This window comes from Schistocerca nitens, chromosome 3 (assembly GCF_023898315.1).
Source record: "Schistocerca nitens isolate TAMUIC-IGC-003100 chromosome 3, iqSchNite1.1, whole genome shotgun sequence".
Taxonomy (NCBI): domain Eukaryota; kingdom Metazoa; phylum Arthropoda; class Insecta; order Orthoptera; family Acrididae; genus Schistocerca; species Schistocerca nitens.
Window position 1 is genome coordinate 610,335,307 of NC_064616.1, and position 25,576 is coordinate 610,360,882.

The 25,576-nt window shown below is 43.5% G+C and overlaps 1 protein-coding gene across 1 annotated transcript in view; it reads right to left on the reverse strand.

Annotated features, from left to right (window-relative positions):
• Positions 1-25,576, reverse strand: part of LOC126249358 (uncharacterized) — a 122,010-nt gene that overhangs the window by 22,096 nt on the left and 74,338 nt on the right. The window contains exons 3-4 of the mRNA XM_049951010.1: positions 17,729-17,871; positions 8,881-9,034 (exon numbers count right to left, since the gene is read on the reverse strand). Coding sequence (XP_049806967.1) covers positions 8,881-9,034; positions 17,729-17,871 — 297 coding nt within the window. The remainder of the gene's footprint in view (positions 1-8,880; positions 9,035-17,728; positions 17,872-25,576) is intronic.

Below are 25,576 nucleotides of genomic sequence, written 5' to 3' on the forward strand. Positions count from 1 at the left end.
TTTTTCCCCTAGCAGCTAGTGAGAATTTTCTTTTGGAAAGTACTCCATCATATTCTAGACTATTCTAGACTAAAAATAGAGTTGCCATTTTTTTTAAATTTTTACGAGCGAGAGGACTTTAAAACCCTATCTTCGTGCCGGCCACTATAGTACAATTACGAACAGAGGTAATGTGTGGGCCGCACTTGGTGGCCGCGCTGTTTAAGGCACCATGTTCGAATTGTGCTGCCCCTCCCACCGGAGGTTCGAGTCCTCCCTCGGGCATGGGTGTGTATGTTGTTCTTACCATAAGTTAGTTTAAGTAGTGTGTAAGACTAGAGACCGATGACCTCAGCAGTTTGGTTCCTTAGGAATTCACACACATTACAGAGGTGATGTGTTTGTTTATATTGGTGTGTGTGTGTGTGTGTGGTTAAGAGTATAATTTTGTTTACGAAGAATCAGTTGTTCCTGTGACAATGTATAGTCTCCCTGAGTTGCCTATGTTTCTGTATATAGAGTTCTTAACCAAGCAGTACTTCTTTCTGTGCCGCCAAAGTGAATAGATCTCACAACTAAATGTATGTTCGCTAGACCTTGTGTAATACGGTATACTTCACACAAAGATTCTAAAATTACCTCTATATACTGGGCATACAACTGAAGCGGGGGCACATCTGTGATACATAGTTTTAAAATTTTGACTAAATATAATGTGAATGAAATGTGATATTCACTAATGTAAAGCATCATGCACTTAGTGTAGGTGTATACTACCATACAATAAAGTATAAACTTTTCTCTGTATTTGTGATTTCTAAGCAGAAAACAATTTTATGTTAGTTGCGTTACTTGTTTGAACACTGAATATTCTCTACATTTCTACAGATGTAGAAACGATTTAGAATGTAGGTCAGACAATCAGATCAACTGTCCGCTTAGAGTGACTGGTGTGGTTACGGAACGTCTGGAAGTGACATGCTACTGTTCGTTTCCTCTTGACAAACAGGGATTTTACGGAAAATTATCCTTATGACGGAAAGAAATCTTTTGAACCTTATATACAGTTTCAGTCGTGTCATCTTATCTTATGGAGTTCAACGATTGTTTTCAGTTTTTAATGACTACTCTAATCACTTTTTAGTGGTGTAGTGACAGAATAGGGGTAGTACGGCTAGAGTTTCAGTTTTGAAGCAACATTTGAAGACGGAGTTCACCATTCCTCCATCTAGAGCTCACCAGCTTCAATTACTCAAGTATTACGGACAGTATGAATTCTTCCATCTGACAGTAAAAGCTTAAATAGCGTTTTTCTTGTCAGCAGGGGTACAAAAAGTTTTATGCTCATCGTGATGAATTGTTACACTTCGGTTATTAGACACATACCTACAATGACACATCCAAATAGCCATGGTACGTATCTGCGACACAATCTCAAGGCTAAATTTCACTTAAATTTTGTGAGAGTACACCGCATGTAATCCAGTCGGAAGAAAATAATGCAATAACTTTTCCTAAAATTTTGTAGTTTCAGTACATTGTGTTTTCTGTAAGATAGTTAACAGACGAGAACTCAAAATTAATATGAAGTTATGGACGAACGAGAGATAATTACAAAGGTGTTGTAACATCATATATTAAAGGTTGACCTGCGACAGCATTCGCACAACTTGCGTAAGGGCCGCTAGACGCCGCCGCGAGCGCTAAGAGTGCATTGCGATCGCAGGCGCGCGTGTTGCGTACGGGCCGCGAGATGCCGCCACGAGCGCAACCATATACACTCCTGGAAATTGAAATAAGAACACCGTGAATTCATTGTCCCAGGAAGGGGAAACTTTATTGACACATTCCTGGGGTCAGATACATCACATGATCACACTGACAGAACCACAGGCACATAGACACAGGCAACAGAGCATGCACAATGTCGGCACTAGTACAGTGTATATCCACCTTTCGCAGCAATGCAGGCTGCTATTCTCCCATGGAGACGATCGTACAGATGCTGGATGTAGCCCTGTGGAACGGCTTGCCATGCCATTTCCACCTGGCGCCTCAGTTGGACCAGCGTTCGTGCTGGACGTGCAGACCGCGTGAGACGACGCTTCATCCAGTCCCAAACATGCTCAATGGGGGACAGATCCGGAGATCTTGCTGGCCAGGGTAGTTGACTTACACCTTCTAGAGCACATTGGGTGGCACGGGATACATGCGGACGTGCATTGTCCTGTTGGAACAGCAAGTTCCCTTGCCGGTCTAGGAATGGTAGAACGATGGGTTCGATGACGGTTTGGATGTACCGTGCACTATTCAGTGTCCCCTCGACGATCACCAGTGGTGTACGGCCAGTGTAGGAGATCGCTCCCCACACCATGATGCCGGGTGTTGGCCCTGTGTGCCTCAGTCGTATGCAGTCCTGATTGTGGCGCTCACCTGCACGGCGCCAAACACGCATACGACCATCATTGGCACCAAGGCAGAAGCGACTCTCATCGCTGAAGACGACACGTCTCCATTCGTCCCTCCATTCACGCCTGTCGCGACACCACTGGAGGCGGGCTGCACGATGTGGGGGCGTGAGCGGAAGACGGCCTAACGGTGTGCGGGACCGTAGCCCAGCTTCATGGAGACGGTTGCGAATGGTCCTCGCCGATACCCCAGGAGCAACAATGTCCCTAATTTGCTGGGAAGTGGCGGTGCGGTCCCCTACGGCACTGCGTAGGATCCTACGGTCTTGGCGTGCATCCGTGCGTCGCTGCGGTCCGGTCCCAGGTCGACGGGCACGTGCACCTTCCGCCGACCACTGGCGACAACATCGATGTACTGTGGAGACCTCACGCCCCACGTGTTGAGCAATTCGGCGGTACGTCCACCCGGCCTCCCGCATGCCCACTATACGCCCTCGCTCAAAGTCCGTCAACTGCACATACGGTTCACGTCCACGCTGTCGCGGCATGCTACCAGTGTTAAAGACTGCGATGGAGCTCCGTATGCCACGGCAAACTGGCTGACACTGACGGCGGCGGTGCACAAATGCTGCGCAGCTAGCGCCATTCGACGGCCAACACCGCGGTTCCTGGTGTGTCCGCTGTGCCGTGCGTGTGATCATTGCTTGTACAGCCCTCTCGCAGTGTCCGGAGCAAGTATGGTGGGTCTGACACACCGGTGTCAATGTGTTCTTTTTTCCATTTCCAGGAGTGTATAAGTGCCGACGGAGTTCGACCAGCTCTCATTTTGTTGGCATCTCATTTTTGCCTATTCTCTTGTTTGCTTAGTTGCTTAGCTCTTATTCGTTTATGGCTCACGTTATTGTGCTCTCTTTCAACCATTCTGATTGTTTTGATTTACTCCCAAGTGAGAAGTGCTCATTTTGGAATTTCACTTTTTCATATTTCTCATTTTGCTAATAATATGTTCCTTAGCTTTTTACAGTTGAATTGATTAACACAGTTTCATGTACTGTTTGTTCATTTCAGCTTGTTCATATTTTTATGTTTAAATACTGTAATAATTATCAGAAGCATTTCTTCCCTTAAACTTGTGTAAAGTATTCTCGATTTAGGTTTTGTTCTGTGAGACAGGAGTAAGGTTTTGAATATAAATTATATACGAAACTGTGCTTTAAAAGGAATTTATTTTTTCAGTTTGTACTACATCAGACGACAATTTTGTCATATGAGGAAGAAATTTGAGGGGCGAACCCATGGAAATAGTCTTAAGTGATCCCCTTTAAAAATAAAAATTTGTGTGACACTGAAAGACGTGACACTGTAGGCACCGAAAATTTATTAATCGTCACAGCGTGCTGAAAAGTAATGGCTCCGAATTTTTCTATGAAAGTTCTTAAAGCTTTTTAAATAAAACAAACTCCGTGAACATTCTTAATCCTTGTTCTTCATATCTACGTGTTTATATCTCACGACAGTCACCCTGGCGACGAACACATTTCTCCCAGCGGAGACCAATTTGTTGATACCGCCACTGTAGAATGTTGACTTGTTTAACAGAGCCACAACTTCGCGTTTGCTTATACTCCTTCATCAACATCAAAGTGAGTTCCTCGAAGGTTTCCTTTATGTTTTGGAAACAGATGAGAATCGGATGGGACCAAGTCAGAACTGTATGTCTCGCAGTACCTTGCAGAGTTTATGGTGGTGCGTTTAGGCAAGAATTCCAAATGCACCCCAGATTGGAAGAAGATTTTCTCTGATGAGCTCATCAACCCGATCCCGAAAAATCTCCTCGGTTGCCGTACGGTGTCGTCCATTCCGAGCTCTATCACACACGTTAGCACCACCGTTTCCTTCATTACGAGCACGAACAATCCAACGTTAAACATTGCTGATAGCTCTACAACCTTTACCATACATAGCTTTAATTCTTCTGTGGATTTCAATTAGAGGCACGTTTTGTGTCGTTAGAAACTAGATTACAGGACTCTATTTTCACGAACCGACGTAGTTACGTTACACACCTCCATGTTACATGCTACAGGTCGGAGCCCTCTAGTGGCAGAGGGACGCTACTTGCGTCAGCAAATCGGGAAAGTCGACCGAGTAACATACATGACACGTAATACCTCAATCGATACTGAGAACAGAATAAAAAGTTCCGAGGCGTTACTTTTAAGCACGGCCTCGTAAGTACGTTACCGAATGGGATCAAAGTGGATTAGTTTGATCCCATCTGTACCAACAAATCTCTTCCAATACTCTGTCCGTAACAAAAGCCGTCGAACAACTGGAATAACAGGAACGTGTTATCCGGCTGCGATATCATAAGAAGTATACACACACGCAACGAGTCTAATACAAAACCGATTTTTATTCATGTTGGCTAGACGTGTAAAGACCATTCTCATGAGGGTGTTCTCATGCTACACGAACTTTGAAAGATAACTCAGAAAGACGAGAGACTACAGCCAAAGGTTACACTGCACCCTGCATAAAATAAATTTACAACACTTCCTACTAGATAATGAAACAAAAGCCCCTATTTTTCACCAGTTAGTGCAGCTGCTATATAATACCAGCGTTCATTATGTAGTCATTACTGACTATCATGAATTGTAAGTACAAAATTTCATTGTCATAACCACACACTACATGCTGGTCTTTCGAAATTCGCACAATAAAATGTATTTCTGTTCTTTACTATATATGTAAATTGTAGTTAAATGTATGACAGCAGCTGCATGCTCAAGTATCAGAAATGAGTTCCACTACCGAAGCAAGTGGAAGTGTGCAATAACTCTCGCAAGAATCATGAAGTGACAATTTACTGGCGATAATAATCCTTTCCTATACTGCCAGAAAAAAAATGCAACCCTCAAGGAACGTGTTCAGTGGCACCTGGTATAATACGTGCATAGTGAGGGGTTTTAGTATTAGTGATTCATTTGTCATGGTTCTTAGCGACCAGGTAGCTATTAAAAGACCTGTCTGTGCACCGTCTGTTTTGACTCTGCAGGCTGTAACTATGCTGAGTATAGCGGGTGAACGGCGTTTGCAGTATTTATTCGAGGATACAGCCATGTTCCACCGACGAGTGCGTACTGCTGTTGAACAGCTTCAGCCATTTGAAAGGGGTCACACAGTGGGCCTTCAGGAAGCTGGACGAAGTTATCAACGGACTGATGCACGTGTTGCGCAAATTTTATCGTTGGTGGGTCGCTGCTTTGAGCAGAGGTCTGCGGAATACTTCCACACCCATACACCAGGTTCTGGACTTCATTGTAGTACAGGCGCACGTCAAGATAGACGCATTGTGCGAGAAGTGGTGGCCGACCGAACGTCATCCACGGGCGAAATCCGGGCACATGTTGTACCTGCTGTGTCACCGAGAACCACTGGGAATCGTCTGCTTGGAGCAGATCTAAGATCACTGCCTCTGGCCAGGCTACCATTCACACCACGACATCACCAGGGATGGCTACCCTGGTGCCGTGAAAGAGTTGACTGGAGAGTGGAATGACGCTATGTTGTCTTCAGTGATGAGATTAGGTTCTGTCTGTATGTGAGTGATGGACGTACACATGTATGACGTCAACCTGGTGAGCTGCCTATTTCGGAGTGCATTGTTCCACGTCGCACAAGCCCCAACCCAGGCTGTGTGGTGTGGCGGGCCATGTTTTAACTTGCGGTCAGATCTGGTGTTTCTGCAGCATAAAGTAACCCGTGCCCGCTACATTGCCCAGGCTCTTATCCCCGTGCTGTTGTCATTTCTTCGACATGAAGGTGATGTGCTTTTTCATCAGAACAGTAAATGTCTACATACGGTTGCCGCGACGCAAAGTGTTCTTCGTGGTGCAAAACAACTGCGCTACCAGAAAGGTCTCTCTATCACTTGCCAATTGCTCACATGTGGTACATGGTGAAGCGGAAACTTACTCGTTCTCCAAAGCCAGGAAGAACCATTGCCGAACCGCAATAAAAGGTGCACGATACTTGCGTCAGTCTATCGTAGGATACCATTCAGCACATTTATGATTATTTACACGTGAGAATACACGCCTGCGTTGTCGCTAGAAGGCGGTGCACTGTGTAATAATGCGAATGTTTGTACACCCTTCTCTGTGACATGTGTGTTCCATCTGGTCTGAATTTGTGGTCTTACACTTCTGCAATGACGAACTACCTTTCACATCACTATAGTGACCTTGTCCTTGAGGGTTTTAATTTTTTGCGGGCAGTGTATGAAGAAGGTTGATGGTCACTTACAGAAAAAATACCGGTTGTCGGAAAAATACGTTTCAAATTCTTAAACATCGATAAAGCACGTAAAAAGATAATGTGACTTAATGCGTCAAAAATCAGTCAGAAAAGCGGTGCTAAATAATAGCACACCTACACTCACGGATGCTGACATTAGAGGGCATCCAGATGATAGTTTCGGCAAGAACGGTCTACTACCTTGATAGTTTGCATCTTCGTTTCTTTCCCCACAGATACAAAGGGCCTGCTGTACAGTACTTCGATAAATGCTGCAAAGACCGTATTGGACATGTTGCAGAAGACGCAGTGGTTGTTCGTGAAATTGAAGGCCATTTTGATCATGGTGTGTAATGATAAGTATGTCTGTGTGCCTACCAATCGATATATGACATTCTACTCGTATTCGGGAAGATGGTGGATCGAATCCCTGACTGGACATGTAAATTTAGATTTTCCGCCATTTTCAGTTACGTCAAATTCCGGGATGGTTCTTTTGAAAGGGAATGACCAATTTCCTTCCACATCTAATAAGCTCGTCGTCGCCTGGTCGCTTAACCCTCATCGACTCTCATATTTCTTTCTTACCTATGAGTCTCCTGCATTTGTATACACCGAAAGCATATATAAACGAGCAAAATTGGTATTATATGGTGTGTGGCAGAATCGACATGATTCGAAATTAGTCCAATACCAACACTATCCAAGGTCCTAAAATCACAAACGAGCCAATTAGTCGCCGAAAAATGACTTACCTGTTCGTAACTTCGCAAAAACACGTAATTTTTTATGCTAATAAATATCTAGTTACATTTATTCCATAACGTCTAAAATTCTGTGAGCGAATTTTTGAAATATTGTATATGGAAAACAGGTATTTACAGTTAATGTAGCTTCTATATTAAAATCCCCTGAATACTACACCATTTGATGAAAAGTATTCGGACACCCCTACGTAATGCGAAGTTGACCACTAGATGACATAAGAGGCGAACCGGTCAGTATAAGAGGAGCCGGGGAGTATTGTGTTTCCAATACAGAACCAGTAACAGCAGAACGGGTCGATCAGAAAACCTTAGAGACTTCAAATGTAAACTAGTCATTGGATGTCATCGGAATATCAAATCGATGGGGGTCGTTTTAATCATTGTAAAGCCTCCCAAGTCGATTGTCGGTGATGCGACTACGAAGAGGAAACGCGAAGAACAACCACAGCTCCACCAAAACCAGGCATAACTCTTGTACTGGCGGACAGAGACCGTCGAGCATTGCGAAGTTTGGTTGTAAAAGTCATATGAAATCAGCGCAGGGACTCCCGCTACTTCCAAAGTGCTGCTAGCCTTCCAGTTAGCACAATGACTGTGCGCAGAGTATGGAGTGCAATGACTGACAGCTCCTCAGTAGCAACACATTTCTCAAGTCAATGCTAAGTGACGCCTGAGATGGTGTAAAGACACTGGACAGTAGATGAATGGAAGGAGTGATTTGGGGTGGTGCATCACGCTATGCCGAGTGGAAATCCGAAGGAAGGGTTTGGGTTTGACGTATTTCCGGAGAATGTTAGTTGCTATGACGTATACTACCAACAGTGAAGTATCGAAGAGGTGTTGCTATGGTAAGGGGTTTTCGTAGTTAGGGTGGAAGGATATGAACACGTGGTGTACTGCGTAACGCTGAGGATCTGTTCAGAGAAGGTGATTCTTTTTATTAGCATAACAATACTTCCATGTCATACAGCAGTGTCCGTGAGACAATTGTTTGTGGACAATAACATGTCTGAAATGGACTTGCCTGTCCAGAGCCATGACCTGAACAAAAGGGAGACCTTTGGGGTGAGTCAGAAAGTCTACGTCGTTGCTGAACTAAATGAAACACATTTGGGGTGCGTTAGATCGTCGACTTCTCAACAGATTCCAGACTCCAGTGTCCAACATCACGACCTTCTCTCCCTTCGGTTCTTTTCGAAGAGTGGTCTATAATTCCTCTACAGACATTCAGACAACTCACTGAAAGTGTCCGTAGAAGAGATCAAACCATAATAAATGTACACACCTATTGTTAATGCCCAGTAACAAGTGTCCGGATACTTTTCATCACATAGCTTATAAACACTTATCCAGCGAACACATCATTTTAATCGCACTACAGTTAATAAATAAACATCTTTAATTGACCGTAAAATTATTCTTACCAGCAGACGAGTTTTAGCTGATTTTCTCCTGCAATAACGAAAGAGCTACCGTTCATTGATGTCTGCAACTCTCGGATTCTTTCTTGGTATACAGTGGCGCATACTTCGTAGTCAGTCCTTGCTTTACGCATGCAGGGCGCGTGTCTCAGGAATTCTGAAAAAGAATATTTGCATGAGAAATATCATTTATTTTAATTTAGTTTCTGGTTCTTATGATAGAATTTCGTTACTACTTATACAACTAGGAAGATATTTGTCTACGAACCTCGTTATAGCTACCAGTGCACAGATTAAGCCTGCTATTTTCAAGCGGACATGTATGCGTCTACAATTTACGTCAAAAGTTAATTCAGGTCGATTCACAAACAAACGTGACATGATGGTGGTGAAAGAATTTCCGCCGATTCAGGATTAGATAAAACACTCGACGTGGCTAACTGAATGTTCTAGAAATGTCCATTTTGCAAACACAGTTATTCAATTCCCATACGTTATTACAGGTGCCAGCCTATTTCCTCTTAAAACACAGACGATGAGACCTTGTCTTGGACATAATATAGATCATATGAATCATCAGTTTAACTATCGTTTGAATTATGACAAGAGGACATCATAAAAATGCCTTACAATAGGCGAATTGATAATTTGTGCCGAACTGTGACTCCGACCTAAGCCGTCTGATTACTAAGGAAATGCGGTGGCTACTGCATTACCTGGACACACAGTGGTCATCGCAACTATGTGGAGACCCTAGCACGCCTCCCGTAAGACTCAAATTCTCAACTTATCCAAACACTACTGACGTATTGCTTCCTGCCCCTTGTCCTCATTACTCGCGGCATTTCACCGATTCCCATAAGACACTGTACCACACAAGCGGTTTGTAGTGAAATTGCGTGCTTATGGAATATCGTCTCAGTTATGTGACTGGATTTGTGATTTCCTGTCAGAGAGGTCACAGTTCGTAGTAACTGACGGAAAGTAATCGAGTAAAACAGAAGTGATTTCTGGCGTTCTCCAAGGTAGGGTTATCGGCCCTTTGCTGTTCATTATCTATATAAACGATTTGGGAGACAATCTGAGCAGCGGTCGTCGGTTGTTTGCAGATGACGCTGTCGTTTATCGACTAATGAAGTCATCAGAAGATCAAAACAAATTGCAAAACGATTTAGAAAAGATATCCGAATGGTGCAAAAATTGGCCCTAAATAACGAAAAGTGGAGGTCATCCACATGAGTGCTAAATGGAATTCGTTAAACTTCGGTTACACGATAAATCAGTCTAATCTAAAAGCCGTACATTCAACTAAATACCTAGGTATTACAATTCTGAACAACTTAAATTGGAAGTAACACAGAAAATGGTGTGGGAAAGGCTAACCAAAGACTGCGTTTTATTGGCACTTGGAAAATGTAACAGACCTACTAAGGAGACTGCCTACACTACGCTTGTCCGTCCTCTTTTAGAATACTGCTGCGCAGTGTAGTATCCTTACCAGACAGGACCGACGGAGTACATCGTAAAGATCAAGCAAGGGCAGCACGTTTTGTATCATCGCGAAATATCGGAGAGAGTGTCACAGAAATGATACAGGATTTGGGCTGGACATCATTAAAAGAACGGCGTTTTTCGTTGCGACGGAATCACCTCACGAAATTCCAATCACCAACTTTCTCCTCCGAATGAGAAAATATTTTGTTGAGCCCGACCAACATAGGAAGAAACGATCACCACGATAAAATAAGGGAAATCAGAGCTCGTACGGAAAGATTTAGGTGTTCGTTCTTTCCGCGCACTATACGAGATTGGAATAATAGAGAATTGTGAAGGCGGTTCGATGAACCCTCTGCCAGGCACTTAAATGTGATTTGCAGAGTATCCATATAGATATAGATAGATATAGATAGTTCGAAGGTGGCATGCATCCGCACTTAAATAATCACTTGTTCGTCCTCGCTTTAATTATACACTCCTGGAAATGGAAAAAAGAACACATTGACACCAGTGTGTCAGACCCACCATACTTGCTCCGGACACTGCGAGAGGGCTGTACAAGCAATGATCACACGCACGGCACAGCGGACACACCAGGAACCGCGGTGTTGGCCGTCGAATGGCGCTAGCTGCGCAGCATTTGTGCACCGCCGCCGTCAGTGTCAGCCAGTTAGCCGTGGCATACGGAGCTCCATCGCAGTCTTTAACACTGGTAGCATGCCGCGACAGCGTGGACGTGAACCGTATGTGCAGTTGACGGACTTTGAGCGAGGGCGTATAGTGGGCATGCGGGAGGCCGGGTGGACGTACCGCCGAATTGCTCAACACGTGGGGCGTGAGGTCTCCACAGTACATCGATGTTGTCGCCAGTGGTCGGCGGAAGGTGCACGTGCCCGTCGACCTGGGACCGGACCGCAGCGACGCACGGATGCACGCCAAGACTGTAGGATCCTACGCAGTGCCGTAGGGGACCGCACCGCCACTTCCCAGCAAATTAGGGACACTGTTGCTCCTGGGGTATCGGCGAGGACCATTCGCAACCGTCTCCATGAAGCTGGGCTACGGTCCCGCACACCGTTAGCCCGTCTTCCGCTCACGCCCCAACATCGTGCAGCCCGCCTCCAGTGGTGTCGCGACAGGCGTGAATGGAGGGACGAATGGAGACGTGTCGTCTTCAGCGATGAGAGTCGCTTCTGCCTTGGTGCCAATGATGGTCGTATGCGTGTTTGGCGCCGTGCAGGTGAGCGCCACAATCAGGACTGCATACGACCGAGGCACACAGGGCCAACACCCGGCATCATGGTGTGGGGAGCGATCTCCTACACTGGCCGTACACCGCTGGTGATCGTCGAGGGGACACTGAATAGTGCACGGTACATCCAAACCGTCATCGAACCCATCGTTCTACCATTCCTAGACCGGCAAGGGAACTTGCTGTTCCAACAGGACAATGCACGTCCGCATGTATCCCGTGCCACCCAACGTGCTCTAGAAGATGTAAGTCAACTACCCTGGCCAGCAAGATCTCCGGATCTGTCCCCCATTGAGCATGTTTGGGACTGGATGAAGCGTCGTCTCACGCGGTCTGCACGTCCAGCACGAACGCTGGTCCAAGTGAGGCGCCAGGTGGAAATGGCATGGCAAGCCGTTCCACAGGACTACATCCAGCATCTCTACGATCGTCTCCATGGGAGAATAGCAGCCTGCATTGCTGCGAAAGGTGGATATACACTGTACTAGTGCCGACATTGTGCATGCTCTGTTGCCTGTGTCTATGTGCCTGTGGTTCTGTCAGTGTGATCATGTGATGTATCTGACCCCAGGAATGTGTCAATAAAGTTTCCCCTTCCTGGGACAATGAATTCACGGTGTTCTTATTTCAATTTCCAGGAGTGTATATTATACATGTGGTGTCTTGTATTTCGGACATGTCCAAAGGAACATACAGCACATATACAAGTCGTTCGGAAATCCCTGTTACAGACGTCTAGGACTTGTAGAAGGCGGTGAGTAAATATTTTGAACAGCAACCCACGTCTAGAAACTTACCATTTCCGTTCTACGATGGTCTCAGTTCAGATGTGTGAAGTGTTGACGTCTGCTGAGGGAAAGAGAGAAGCCCCAGAGTTTCTTGTCCAGGTATGCAATAGGGCAGACACGATGACATGTACTACTTCTTGTGCAGTTATGTGCAAAGTTTAATTTATGAGACTCCTGTAGAGACAGTGGAAATTTTGCTGGCATGTGTTCTGGCCGCTGCACTAGAAATTGAAGAGACTCAAGGTGGGATGGAGAGTGTGTACCAGAAAATACTTTCTAGGTACAATGATTGTAAGAATGTTGGTAGTCGCACATCGAGCCGCTGTTGTAATGTATCAGTACTGTTCTGTACGCACAATATTCTGGGTTATTTTTTTTTGTTTTGGAATAATGTAAACACGTAATGTTTAAGTGTTAATACAAAAAAATGTGCTTAAGTGATAAATGGATGATTCTTTATGTTTCTTTGCGAATTGTTATCTAATAATTGAACTACGTGAAGCCTAATTCAATTCCGCATGCAGAAATGGATGAGTTAAACATCTGAATTGAAACCGCCGTAGAACGGAAATGGTACGTTTCCGGACATGGGTTGCTATTTAAAATATCATGTACTCACTCCCCTCTACAAGCCCTAGAAGTTTGTAACGAGATTACTTAAGTTTGCTAACAACTGCATCATCTCCCTCGGTGATAGGCCACAATGCCGTCTCACTACCTTCTCAACTATTGCTTCCACTTCATGTCCTTCGACTCTTATAACAGCAGTTCGGTTTCTGTACATGTAGCAAATAACATTTCGCTGCCTGTATTTTGTTCCTTCTACGTTTAAAATTTCAAAGAGTGTAGTCAACAGTGTCAAAAGCTTTCCCTGAATCTACAAATTCTATAAATATAGCTTTACATTTCTTCTTCAGTGAGAACAATAGTCCCACTAACCCTTCTCTAAGACGGCACAGTGGTCTTGAGATACTGGAGCCAGTTTTGGCGAAATACTACATCCTTTTCTAAACGTCTCCATATGTTGCTTGGAGACGCTGTTCGTTCATTACAACTGGTATACGTGGCCCACTGGGTTCACTCGAAACCCTTATCGGTGCTACCCATTACTGTGTAAAGCAACTAAAATGGCTGATATAGTCGATGAACACTCTTCACAAATTCTTCTTGCTCTCTTCAACAGTTTGCCAGTTCTTTTGTGTAGTGACCTGAAGTGCTCTATAACAGGTCAATATCTGAAGCTTCGTGAAGCAGCACCCCTTTCTCAGATGGCAGAGTATCACTCTTTGCTCCACCAGGGAAAACACTGCAGTTGTAACACAGTGGTGTGGGTGCGGAAATGATATTTGTAGAGATGGTGTTCAAACACAGACAACTGACTGCACAGCGTCCAGTTATCATGGTTGAGCTTCCACAACTGCGGCATCCTTTGCATTCCTGCTCAATCTTATAGGTGTATCCAGACCACGAAATACTCACTGGAACATAAATCGATGATAACTTGCCATTGAGCAGTGTCAACGAGAGTGGGAGAGTATGTTGAGAGATCTTTGGTTGATATCGACGCCGTGCATTGACAAATGCTCAGAAGAAATTAAATTTATGAAGACGCGACGGTCTGAACAAAAAAATGGTTCAAATGGCTCTGAGCACTATGGGACTCAACTGCTGAGGTCATTAGTCCCCTAGAACTTAGAACTAGTTAAACCTAACTAACCTAAGGACATCACAAACATCCATACCCGAGGCAGGATTCGAAGCTGCGACCGTAGCGGTCTTGCGGTTCCAGACTGCAGCGCCTTTAACCGCACGGCCACTTCGGCCGGCACGGTCTGAACAGCTCTAATCCCTAGGACAGAGATTGGTGAACCCCTAAATATAATACGAGCGTAGAAATCTTCACAATGAAGGAATGGATTTAAGGGCAATTGACGGCTTCTTCACCTGCAGTATTATTTAGGAGGAGGTACGGGAAACACACAGTAGCCCCATATGGCAAAAGCGAGTGCGTGGAAGTTGTTGGCGAGGTTGAGATGGATTAGTGGCATTCGTCATTGATGGATAGGGAAAATCATTTTCATTCCTTTCAACGATGTAATCCCATCTATGGGAAATTAAGCCCCTTAACAAAAGGATATCAGATACTTTGATATGTACAAAATTGTTGAAGTTTTCGGAGCCACTTGTTGACGTATTTCCTATTCCCTTGTGTCTAGAGATCTTCGGCCGAGTTTCGTTTAATGTTGCTTAACGTTTTTAAAGTTAAAAAAGTCTACTGAAGATGTTTTATAAGTCTCTCTGGTAGGCAAAACGCTACGTTCTTTTCTGTCGTATTCGTTTTCTTTCCTCCACATGAATGCTGAGTCCACACAATGTTCCATTGGGGTATGGGAGGTGAGATATGCCAGTTTTTCTTTCCTCCTATATTGCAAGCATGCAGCCAGCAGCTGAAGGTTTCGAATGGCGATTTTTTTTCTTTTTTTACTACAGCAAATAAATGTGCTGTACTGTCTGATCATCCAGTATTCCATAAGTTTACATTCCTTATTTTCCACGCATGCCTCATATCATATTTATACACAATACACGATCATTCAAAAATCTGAAGACTTTCTGTCAGTTTCTTTATTTACATTAATACACCTCTCAGCATTAAAATCAATGTACAGTTTGAGCCAAGGAGCATGTCAGACATATGGTATTTTGTGAAATTTAATTAGGTTATGTATGAAATGCAAAGAATATCTTACAATCCTAAAATGAATAACGTAATTCTTCTCATTACGTAAAACCGAAATTCATTGTCTCAGAACAAATGGACCTCTGTTGTTAGACGACAGTCCTACGTTTTTCGTGTAAGAGCACGATACTGGACTGAAGATCACGTATATTTGCAGGATAATCAACATCTAGTCGGCTATCTCAAACAGAATGACTTCCACCATGCCAACCAGCATGGATTCCGAAAACAATGGTCTTGCGAAACCTAACTCGCACGTTTCTTAGATGACAATCTGAAAGCCAGGTAGAGGTACTTACTGATTTCCTAAACAATTTGACAGAGTACTACACCAATGCCTATTAATGAAAGTACGACAGTGTCGGGTATCAAGCTAAATTCTTGTTGGGTAGGACACAGCATGTTAATCTGGCTGGAGAGTCAACAACAAACGTAGAAATAATTTCGGTTATGCCCCAGAGAAGTGTGCTGAGACTTTAGGTGTATATCTTGTATGTCAGTGACCTTGAAGGCAATATTAATAGTAACCCTAGATCTTTCACAGATGACACAGTTGTCTATAGTAAAGTAGTGTCTGAGAAAAACGGAACAAATATTCAGCGGAATCTTAAGATGATTTCAAAGTGGGGAAAATATTGGCAACTTGCTATAAATGTTTAGAAATATAAAACTGTGTACTTCAGAAAACTTAAAAACAGTGTTCTCTCGCTACATTATCAACGAGTCACGACTGGAATTGATCATCACGTTCATATACACTAAGTGGTCACAAGTATCCGGACACATGGGTGAAAATGACTTCCAAGTTCGTGGCGCCCTCCATCGGTAATGCTGGAATTCAATATGGTGTTGGCCCACCCGTAGCCTTGATGACAGTTTCCACTCTCGCAGGTATACGTTCAGTCATGTGCTAAAAGGTTTCTTGGTAAATGGCAGCCCATTCATCACGGAGTACTGCACTGAGGAGAGGTATCGATGTCGGTCGGTGAGGCCTAGGCACGAAGTCGGCGTTCCAAAACATCCCAAAGATGTTCTATAGGATTCAGGTCAGGACTCTGTACAGGCCAGTCCGTTACAGGGATGTTATTATCGTGTAATCACTCCGCCACAGGCCATGCATTATGAACAGGTGCTCGATCGTGTTGAAAGATGCAATCGCCATCTCCGAATTTCTCTTCAACAGTGGGAAGCAGGAAGATGCTTAAAACATCAATTTAGGCCTGTGCTGTGATAGTGTCATTCAAAACAACAAGGGGTGCAAGCCCTCTCCATGAAAAACACGACCACGTCATAACACCACCGCCTCCGAATTTTACTGTTGGCAGAAGACGTTCACCGGGCATTCACCATACCCACACCCTGCCATCGGATCGCCAATTGTGTATCGTGATTAGTCACTCCACACAACGTTTTTCCACTGTTCAATCGTCCAGTGTTTACGCTCCTTACACCAGGCGAGGCGTCGTTTGGCAATTATCGGCGTAGCGTGTGGCTTATTAGCAACCGCTCGACCATGAAATCCATGTTTTCTCACCTCCCGCCTAACTGTCATAGTACTAGCAGTGGATTCTGATGCAGTTTGGAATTCCTTTGTCATGGTATGGATAGATGTCTACCTACTACGCTTTACGACCCTCTTCAACTGTCGGCGTTCTCTGTCAGTCAACAGACGAGGTCGGCCTGTACGCTTTTGTGCTGTATGTGTCTCTCCACGTTTCCACTTCACTATCACATCGGAAACAGTGGACCTAGGGATGTTTAGGAGTGTGGAAATCTCGCGTACAGATGTATGACACAAGTGACACCCAATGACCTGACCACTTTAGAAGTCCGTGATTTCCGCGGAGCGCCCCATTCTGCCCGCTCATGATGTCTAAAGACTACTGAGTTCGCTGATATTGAGTACCTAGCAGTAGGTGGCAGCACAGCGCATCTAATATGAAAAACTTATGTTTTTGGGGGTGTCCGGATACTTTTGATCACATAGTTTATCTGGTTGTAACAATTAGCAGAGGTATCAAATGAAACGATGACATACGAGTATGCTCAGTCGCAGGTGAAGTAGGTGATAGACTTCGGTTAATTGGTAGGGAAATGCGATCTCCTTTGAAGAGTACAATGGAGATTCCTCACAACATACTCATGTGAATCATCTTAGAATATTGCTTAAGTGCGTGGGACCCATAACAATTAGGACTTGCGAAGAATACTGAACGTATACAGAGAATGTTGACAGATTTGCATGACCCAGGCGGAAGTATCACGGAGATGCAGAAAAGCTGAATTTACAGACACTTGAAGGTAGACGCAGACTATCCCCAGAAAGCTTGTTTACAGAGTTTGAACAGTTTTAACAATGGACTTGAAAAAATACTTCTCAATATTTACTAAATAATTAATAAGTGAAGGAATAATTATGGATATTTAATCAATTATTTGTTTCAACAGAAACGACAGTCAATGTATCGCTAAATACAAGTGAAACATCACTCATTTTTCACAGTACCGTTTATTATTTATGGCATGCACCGAGAAGCGCTCCCTTTTTGACTGAGATGTGTGAAGCAAGCGTACCTGCGCGGTAGGGCCCGTCGCGGCAGAGCTGCTGGATGACCATGGTGGTGCCCGCGTACAGCCGGTTGAAATGCTTGCGCTGCTCCTCGCTCATGCAGCGCCTCGTGTACCTCTCGATACAGCGCAGCCCGCCGGCCAGGTCTCTGCAAAACATCAGACCAATTCCTCGTGTCAGAAAGCGTCATTCCCCTAGCGTCAGCTATGCACCCTGCACCAAATACTCCTATTAATCAATGCTACTAGAAACACTTTTGGTGAAGTACCCTCTGTTAGTCCTCTGTTCGGTTTCGACCACCATTAGACGTGTTCCGGGTGTATGTTAAACTAACGTAATTGTACAATTCATCTATCGTCTGTTTAGCATTTTTAATAATTTCTTGGTACTGGGGTCATGGTCAGTATAAAATTAATAACAGATAAAATGCTTCCTTTCTTAGACTATAGCTAATAGACGACAGCTATACGTTTCGAAGTCTATACACTAGGAACTACTGCACGTTACAAATATAAATAAATAACGCGTCAGTAGCCGATGATTAATAGTGAACATCGAAACACATGCGAGTACGTCTATATTGTTGTTGTAGTTGTTGTTGTTGATGGTGGTGGTAGTGATTATGGTGATCCCGTGGTCTTCAGTCATAAGAGTGGCTTGATGCAGATCTCCACACTTGTCTACCCTGAGCAAACCTCTTCGTATCTGCATAACTACACCAACCAGACATCCATTTGCATTTGCTTATTTTATTCAAGCCTTGGTCTCCCTCTTCAATTTTTAGCTCCCACACTTCCTTCCATTACCAAGCTGACGAGTCCTTGATGACTCAGAATGTGTTCTATCAACCGACAGCAATTTTAGCCTAGTTAGGCCACATAGTTCTTTTTCTCTCAGTTCGATTCAATACTTCCTGAAAACTTATTCGATTTACCCATTCATTTCTCAACATTCTTTAATGGTCTTCTTGTCTCGCCCACGTTTCGGTACCATCAAAGCCTACACTCCATACAAATACTGTCAGAAAATATTTAAGACACTTATTTTTATGTTAGATGTTAGCAAATTCTTTTTTCTTTTTCTGAAATACTTTTCTTCCTATTACCAGTCTGCATTTTATATCGTCTCTACCTCTATTATCGTCATTTATGTTGCTGTCGAAATAGCAAGACTCGTCTATTAGTTTTAGTGTCAAATTTTCTAATCTAATTCTGTCAAAATACGTTATTTAATTTTACTACATTCCCTTACCCATGTTTTACTTTGTTGATTTTCATATTGTAGTTTCTTTGGAGACGCTCTCCGTTCCGACCAACTCCTAAGTCTTCTGCCTCTCTGACATAATCAAATATCATTGGCAAACTCCGAAGTTTTTATTCTGTATCAGCTTGAATATCTATGATTTTACCGTCGTGATAATTTGACAAGTTGTATGTGGGTGGAGGTAGCGAATCGTTTTATATTCAGTAACCGCGGAGCATAAATCCTTCCAGTTCTATCTCCCCTTCGCTTTCAGAACTCTTTTCGCTCATACTTGTGCCTTCTTGAGGAGAATGTGATCATGGTTCTTCGTGCTGTTTTATAATACCATAATGCTTTTTACGTTTCTGTACAGCATCAGTACTTTCATCATCGTACAATTGTGTCAAACTCGTCTTTGGCTGATGGAAATGTTGAGTGTTTTCCTCATCTTCATTTATATAATCCACATGGTTAGCGAATCTTCTATGGCAGCCACTGCTAGCAGCTTATTGTTTTATTTCTAATTTACCACTCAAAAAATCAGTCTGCCGTCCGCATATTCAGTCTTGTCCTTAGACTTATTATTCTACAAGCTATCTCTAATTACAATTTAAGGAACGAAAAGGACGCACCACGAACGAATTATCAGAATGGGAACGAAATCTTAGAAGTGATGTACATGTACAGACAAACAAATTATTACAATTTCAGAAAAATTCGATGATTTATTCAAGTGACAGAGCTTCATAAATTGAGCAAGTCAATAATGCGTTGGTCTGCCTTTACCTCTTATCCAGGTAGTTATTCGGCTTGTCATTGCCTGACATAGTTGTTGGATGCCGTCCTGAGGGAAATCGTGCCAACTTCTGTCCAACTGGATGATTAGGTCGTCAAAATCCCGATCTGGTCGGAGGGCCCTGCCTATAATGCTCCAAATGTCCTCAATTTAGGAGATATCCGGTGACGTTGCTGGCCAAGGTAGGGTTTGGCAAGCCTAAAGACAAGCAGTAGAATCTTCTTCCGTGTGCCGGAGAGCATTATCTTGCTGAAATGTAAGCGCAAGTTGACTTGCCATGAAGGACAACAAAAGCAGCGTAGAATATTGTCGTCATATCACTGTTCTGTAATGGTGCCGCGGATGGCAACCGAAAGGCTCCTGCTATGAAAAGAAATGGCCCTACAGAGCTTAACTCCTTGTTGTCGACCGTGTTACGGGCGTATGGTGGTATCCCACTGCTGTCCGGGGAGTCCCCAAACTGTTTTCGGGTTGGAATCTCATTGACCGGTGTAGAATTGTCTTCAGTGACGAGTCACGCCTCGAACTGAGCCCCGATGACTAGCGAAGACGTGTCTGGTGGTGCCCCGGATATCAGTGGAATACCAACCTGACTGTTGCCCACCATTCACCCTGATAACCAGGAGTGATGGTCTGGGGCGCCATTTTATTTCATAGCAGGACCCCTTCGGTCGTCATCCGCGGCATCCTTACAGCGCAGCGGTATGTCGACGACATTCTACGCCCCGTACTGTTGCCCTTCATGGCAAGTAATCCTAGGCTTACATTCCAGCAAGACAATGCCAGCATGCATACGGCGAGAGCTTCTACTGCTTGCCTTTGTGCTTGCCAAACTCTGCCTTGGCCTGCAATGTCGCCGGATCTCTCCCTAACTGAGAACTTTTCGGGAATTATGGGCAGAGCCCGCCAACAACATCGGTATTTTGACGAGCTAAGGGCGCCAATAGGAAGAATTTGGTACGATATCCGTCAGGAGGACATCCAACAACTCTATCAAGCTATGCCAAGCCGAATACAGGCTTGAATAAGGGAGAGAGGTGGACCAACGCATTATTGGCTTGCAGAATTTATGAAGCTCTTTCTCCTCAATAAATCATCCACTGTTTCTGAAATTGAAATCATTTCTTTTTCTTTGTACATACATCACATCTACCGATTTCCGTCCCATTCGGATAATTTCTTCGTTCTGATTCGTTTTTCTTCATTAGAGCGTGATCTCTAATTAATACAAGCATATGATCAGTGTCTAAGACACCTGCCATTGCTTCTCATTTCACTACCACAGCTAATTATAGAGTAGCCGTGCTCTTCCGTACTACTGATGGTGTTTCCATTGCTCTTTGTTCACTTCTAGGTTCAAAATGGCTCTGAGCACTATCGGACTTAACTGCTGAGGTCATCAGTCCCCTAGAACTTAGAACTACTTAAACCTAACTAACCTAAGGACGTCACAAACATCCATGCCCGAGGCAGGATTCGAACCTGCGACCGTAGTGGTAGTGCGGTTCCAGACTGTAGCGCCTAGAACCACTCGGCCACTCCGGTCGGCTTCACTTGTAGGGGACATGTTGATTTTTCTTCTATGAATCCTACGACCAATTTCCCCAGATATTCCTCCTTCCTACATTTCTACTGTGGGTGGTGTGCTCTAAACTCTCCTGACAGCAATATAGGATTTCGATATTTCGTTTATCGCCATAGTTTTCCAGCTGACGGTTCGGTATCTATAAAGTGAACAGTGTTTAGTATAGTCAGCTCTCTTCATTTATGTTTCGTTGCTTTTACCTCAGCGGTTCAGCAGTAGTGCACTGAGTGTGGTGGCACGTTGGCAAAAAATATTAAAAATGGAGTGGTTACTACAACGCACAATGAACTCGCTTTCGGTAGGACGACGGTCATCCACATTTAGAATTTCCCTGATCTCCGTAACGGATGAAGGCAAAGCCAAGATAGTTCCTTTGAAAGGGCACAACAGATATCCTTCCCCATCCTTCGCTAACCCGAGCTTATGCTCCATGTCGTATGTCCTCGCTGTCGGCGGAACGTTAATAGCTTATCTTCCTATTATACTCAGATCCTTGCTTGAGAAGTGTCTCTATCCTATGACTTCTGTCCTAACGGTCGTTGCAGTTTACTTCGTACTCTCAATTGGAGAATGTCGTCATTCTGGAACATGACACGCTATATTTCGCCTTTAATATTTGGGCAGTGTAACGAAAGTTTTGCAACTGTGTAAACTCAAGCCAGGATTTTTTGTCAATAAAGCTATTTATATCACTTAGTATATTACTTTATTTACAACGACGCTTCCGTTACTGGTACCTATTGGTTTTTGATTCAGATTAAACGAATCAAAAGGAATGACAGGTGTCAGCCACGCACTGCCAGGTAACAAAGATGAAAATTAAAAAGCAAAATAATTTTAAAAAATCAGTCACCAAAATTTAGAACCTGTAAAACCATGCTGAGATGACGCTCTGCTTAAGCTTAGGTTTTATTGAAGATGAGAGCGAACATTTTCACAGGATTTAAATTTTCGTGATTGAATCTTTTAAACTTTTTATTTTCAAAAAATGGTTCAAATGGCTCTGAGCACTATGGGACTTAACATCTATGGTCATCAGTCCCCTAGAACTTAGAACTACTTAAACCTAACTAACCTAAGGACAGCACACAACACCCAGCCATCACGAGACAGATAAAATCCCTGACCCCGCCGGGAATCGAACCCGGGAACCCGGGCGTGGGAAGCGAGAACGCTACCGCACGACCACGAGATTTTTTTATTTCCTATCTTTCATTTTTTATTATCTGATAACGTACAACTAAGACCTCTCATTATTCTTTTTCTGTGCTCATACTAAACGTATGATGACGGCAATGACCAAAAAGCCGTTAAATATATATATATATATATATATATATATATATATATATATATATATATATATATTAAGCAATCCAGACGGCTTTACTCATTTTCTCTATAAATCAGGTGATGATGTAGTGTAGCTAGCATCTAGTCTATCTATGTGTACTGGCATTGTTAATGACGTCTTTCCTTGAATATATTGTCTAAGCTGTGAACATAGTAGAGAAAAGCCTGATCTCAACCGCAGCTGTTGCTTTCTGGAAATTCATGTAGTATGTTATCTTTCGGCGCTCACCCTATCCTATAAAAGATATGGTAGCTTCTGTTTGTGGTCATAGGAGGACCCGACTAGTGTACATATTTCGCGTATATATTGCTACTGTGCTGACTGGCACAGTAATTACACGTTGGATGACTTCTCGGTTGTTTACTATCGTTTCCGTGTCGTAGGCCGTTATAGCATTGCATCACCGAAGTCTTTGGTGTTCTTATATATAACACAAATGTTACGTGATCCACTTTGTAATATAGTACGAATATCTAGCAGAATTTTCTAATATGACTATTTAAACTGGAAGATATGCAGCAATAAGAAATCACCTACTCTATAGTACAACGGATGTTTGTAACGTTCGAGTGTGCTCTTCCCCTTCTTAGCCTTTACCTTTGTATATTACAGCGGAAGTGCACACATTTCGCCACCTTTCAATGAACTTTTCTCATGCAGCCGTGTCAACGGTGTACCGCAAAAACATCGATTAAGGGGGGAGACAAAAATGGTTCAAATGGCTCTGAGCACTATGGGACTTAACTTCTGAGGTCATCAGTCCCCTAGAACTTAGAACTACTTAAACCTAACTAACCTAAGGACATCACCCACATCCATGCCCGAGGCAGGATTCGAACCTGCGGGTCCAAGGGAGGGAGGGGGGGGGAGACGACGACGACGACGACGACGACGACGACGACAAAGAGAAAGTATGAGGATTACTCGTACATAATAACTCTGAATGTAATTTTATTGTGTTTTATCTGCGGACGAAGAAGGATATGGACATGTTAACTGCCGGCCGGGGTGGCCGAGCGGTTCTAGGGGCTTCAATCTGGAACCGCGCGACCACTACGGTCGCAGGTTCGAATCCTGCCTCGGGCATGGATGTGTGTGATGTCCTTAGGTTAGTTAGGTTTAAGTAGTTCTAAGTTCTAGGGGACTGATGACCTCAGATGTTAAGTCCCATAGTGCTCAGAGCCATTTGATTTTTTTTTTTTTTTGACACGGTAATTCTTGAAAATATTGGCATTAAATGAATAAATACTGATTTAGCACTATTATCTTCAAGGGAGTTGCGACTAACACATAAAAAGCTGGGGGCAACAAACTTGTAGTTTCATGCATAGCCTCGTAGAAGTCACTTGGGGTAAAAGGTACAATCCAAGGCACACAGAAAAATGGTCAAGAATGGCACTACCACAAACTTTATGACGCTTGGTCAAAATGATTCAGAACCCGTGGTGACCGGCTATCAGTAAATTCTGCTAAGTGAGAGTGCATGTAAATTAGTATCAAGTAAATTTAGATATCATCTGAGAATGACAATGTGTCGAACAAAAGATGATTTTGACGTGACATTACTTTTCTATTCAGTGTAAGGAAGTAAGTGCGTCTTCTGCCATCATTTGTTTACTATCGTAATGCTACGACTAAAAACTGGCAATATGATACTAAAACGTATCTTCTGCCTGTGGAATGCCTGCAACTCTGTGTGAAGCTTGCGTTAAGTCAGACAGTCACAATTATATCTCACTAAATTCTTTAAAAAGGCAGCTATCAAGTCATCGCCCCTAACGTTCCTTCTTCGAAACCTACGCACCCAACGTCTTTTGGAGCCAACGACAGTGTGCTACATTCCTCATTCTCGTAACGCTATCCTCAGCCAGATGATATGTAAGGACACCAGACGCTGTGAGGCACAACTAAAGCACCGTCCTTGACGAAACTCATTTTCTCTGTACAAGAAAATATGTTATACTTGGGAGCCGACAGAAACACCCTAAGGTGAAATCTAAGAAAATGTTGGTGCAGAAGAACATCACTGATAAGCTGAATGGCACTAGGAAGTTTGAATGAGCAGTAACGGCTTACACAACTGGAGGAAAAAAATCATTACTTTGCCTAACGGAAAGGAAACTGAAGTTAATTGGTGTCCTGGATGGTACAAAAGGGGGAAGACCTCATAACTGAGGCATCGACATGGGAAAGCACTTAAATCACAAAAAAATATCGAACATCAGTTTTTGACAGATAACATAGTTAGATACCCTGCCGGTAATATCGCGAAAGCAGTCGCTAGATGTCATACTTTAACAACAGCAGGCACTGTCTTCAAAGGGTGCGACTGTTAAAACTAAGTTTTCGAAAACAGTCACAAGTCGCACTTTGTATTTTTATCATAATAAAATTGTAATGTTATAATAAAAAATACAAAATGCGAATTCTGCTGTTTTCGAAAACTTAGTAATGCTTTACTTTCTGCAGTTCCCCAAAGATGGCATTCGCGGAATGTGTGAGGGCCTTAAGAAAGACAACTGTTGCACAGGAAAACAGTATTAGAATGAAGAATAAAACTTTTTAGTTGTCTAGGGTTATGTTCAGACGTAGCGCGCCTGCCGGCTGCGCAATGCTGTCTCAACGAGAACAAACACTCGGTAGGCCATGGAACACAAACAAACAAGGAGCGCAGACTGTGCGAGAGAGAGCGTCAGAAATAGCAGATTCCAGCTGCTACCCGTTAAATAGTCCAAAGATTTCAAAAACAAGCACTCCAAAAGATTTTGACCTTTCCGCCAATATTTTTAATGGAATGCTCTGGTGGCTAAGAACCGCTCTTTGCGAACATGGCACACGGTCTTTCACATACTGTCCACAATCTTGTTTGCGTCAGT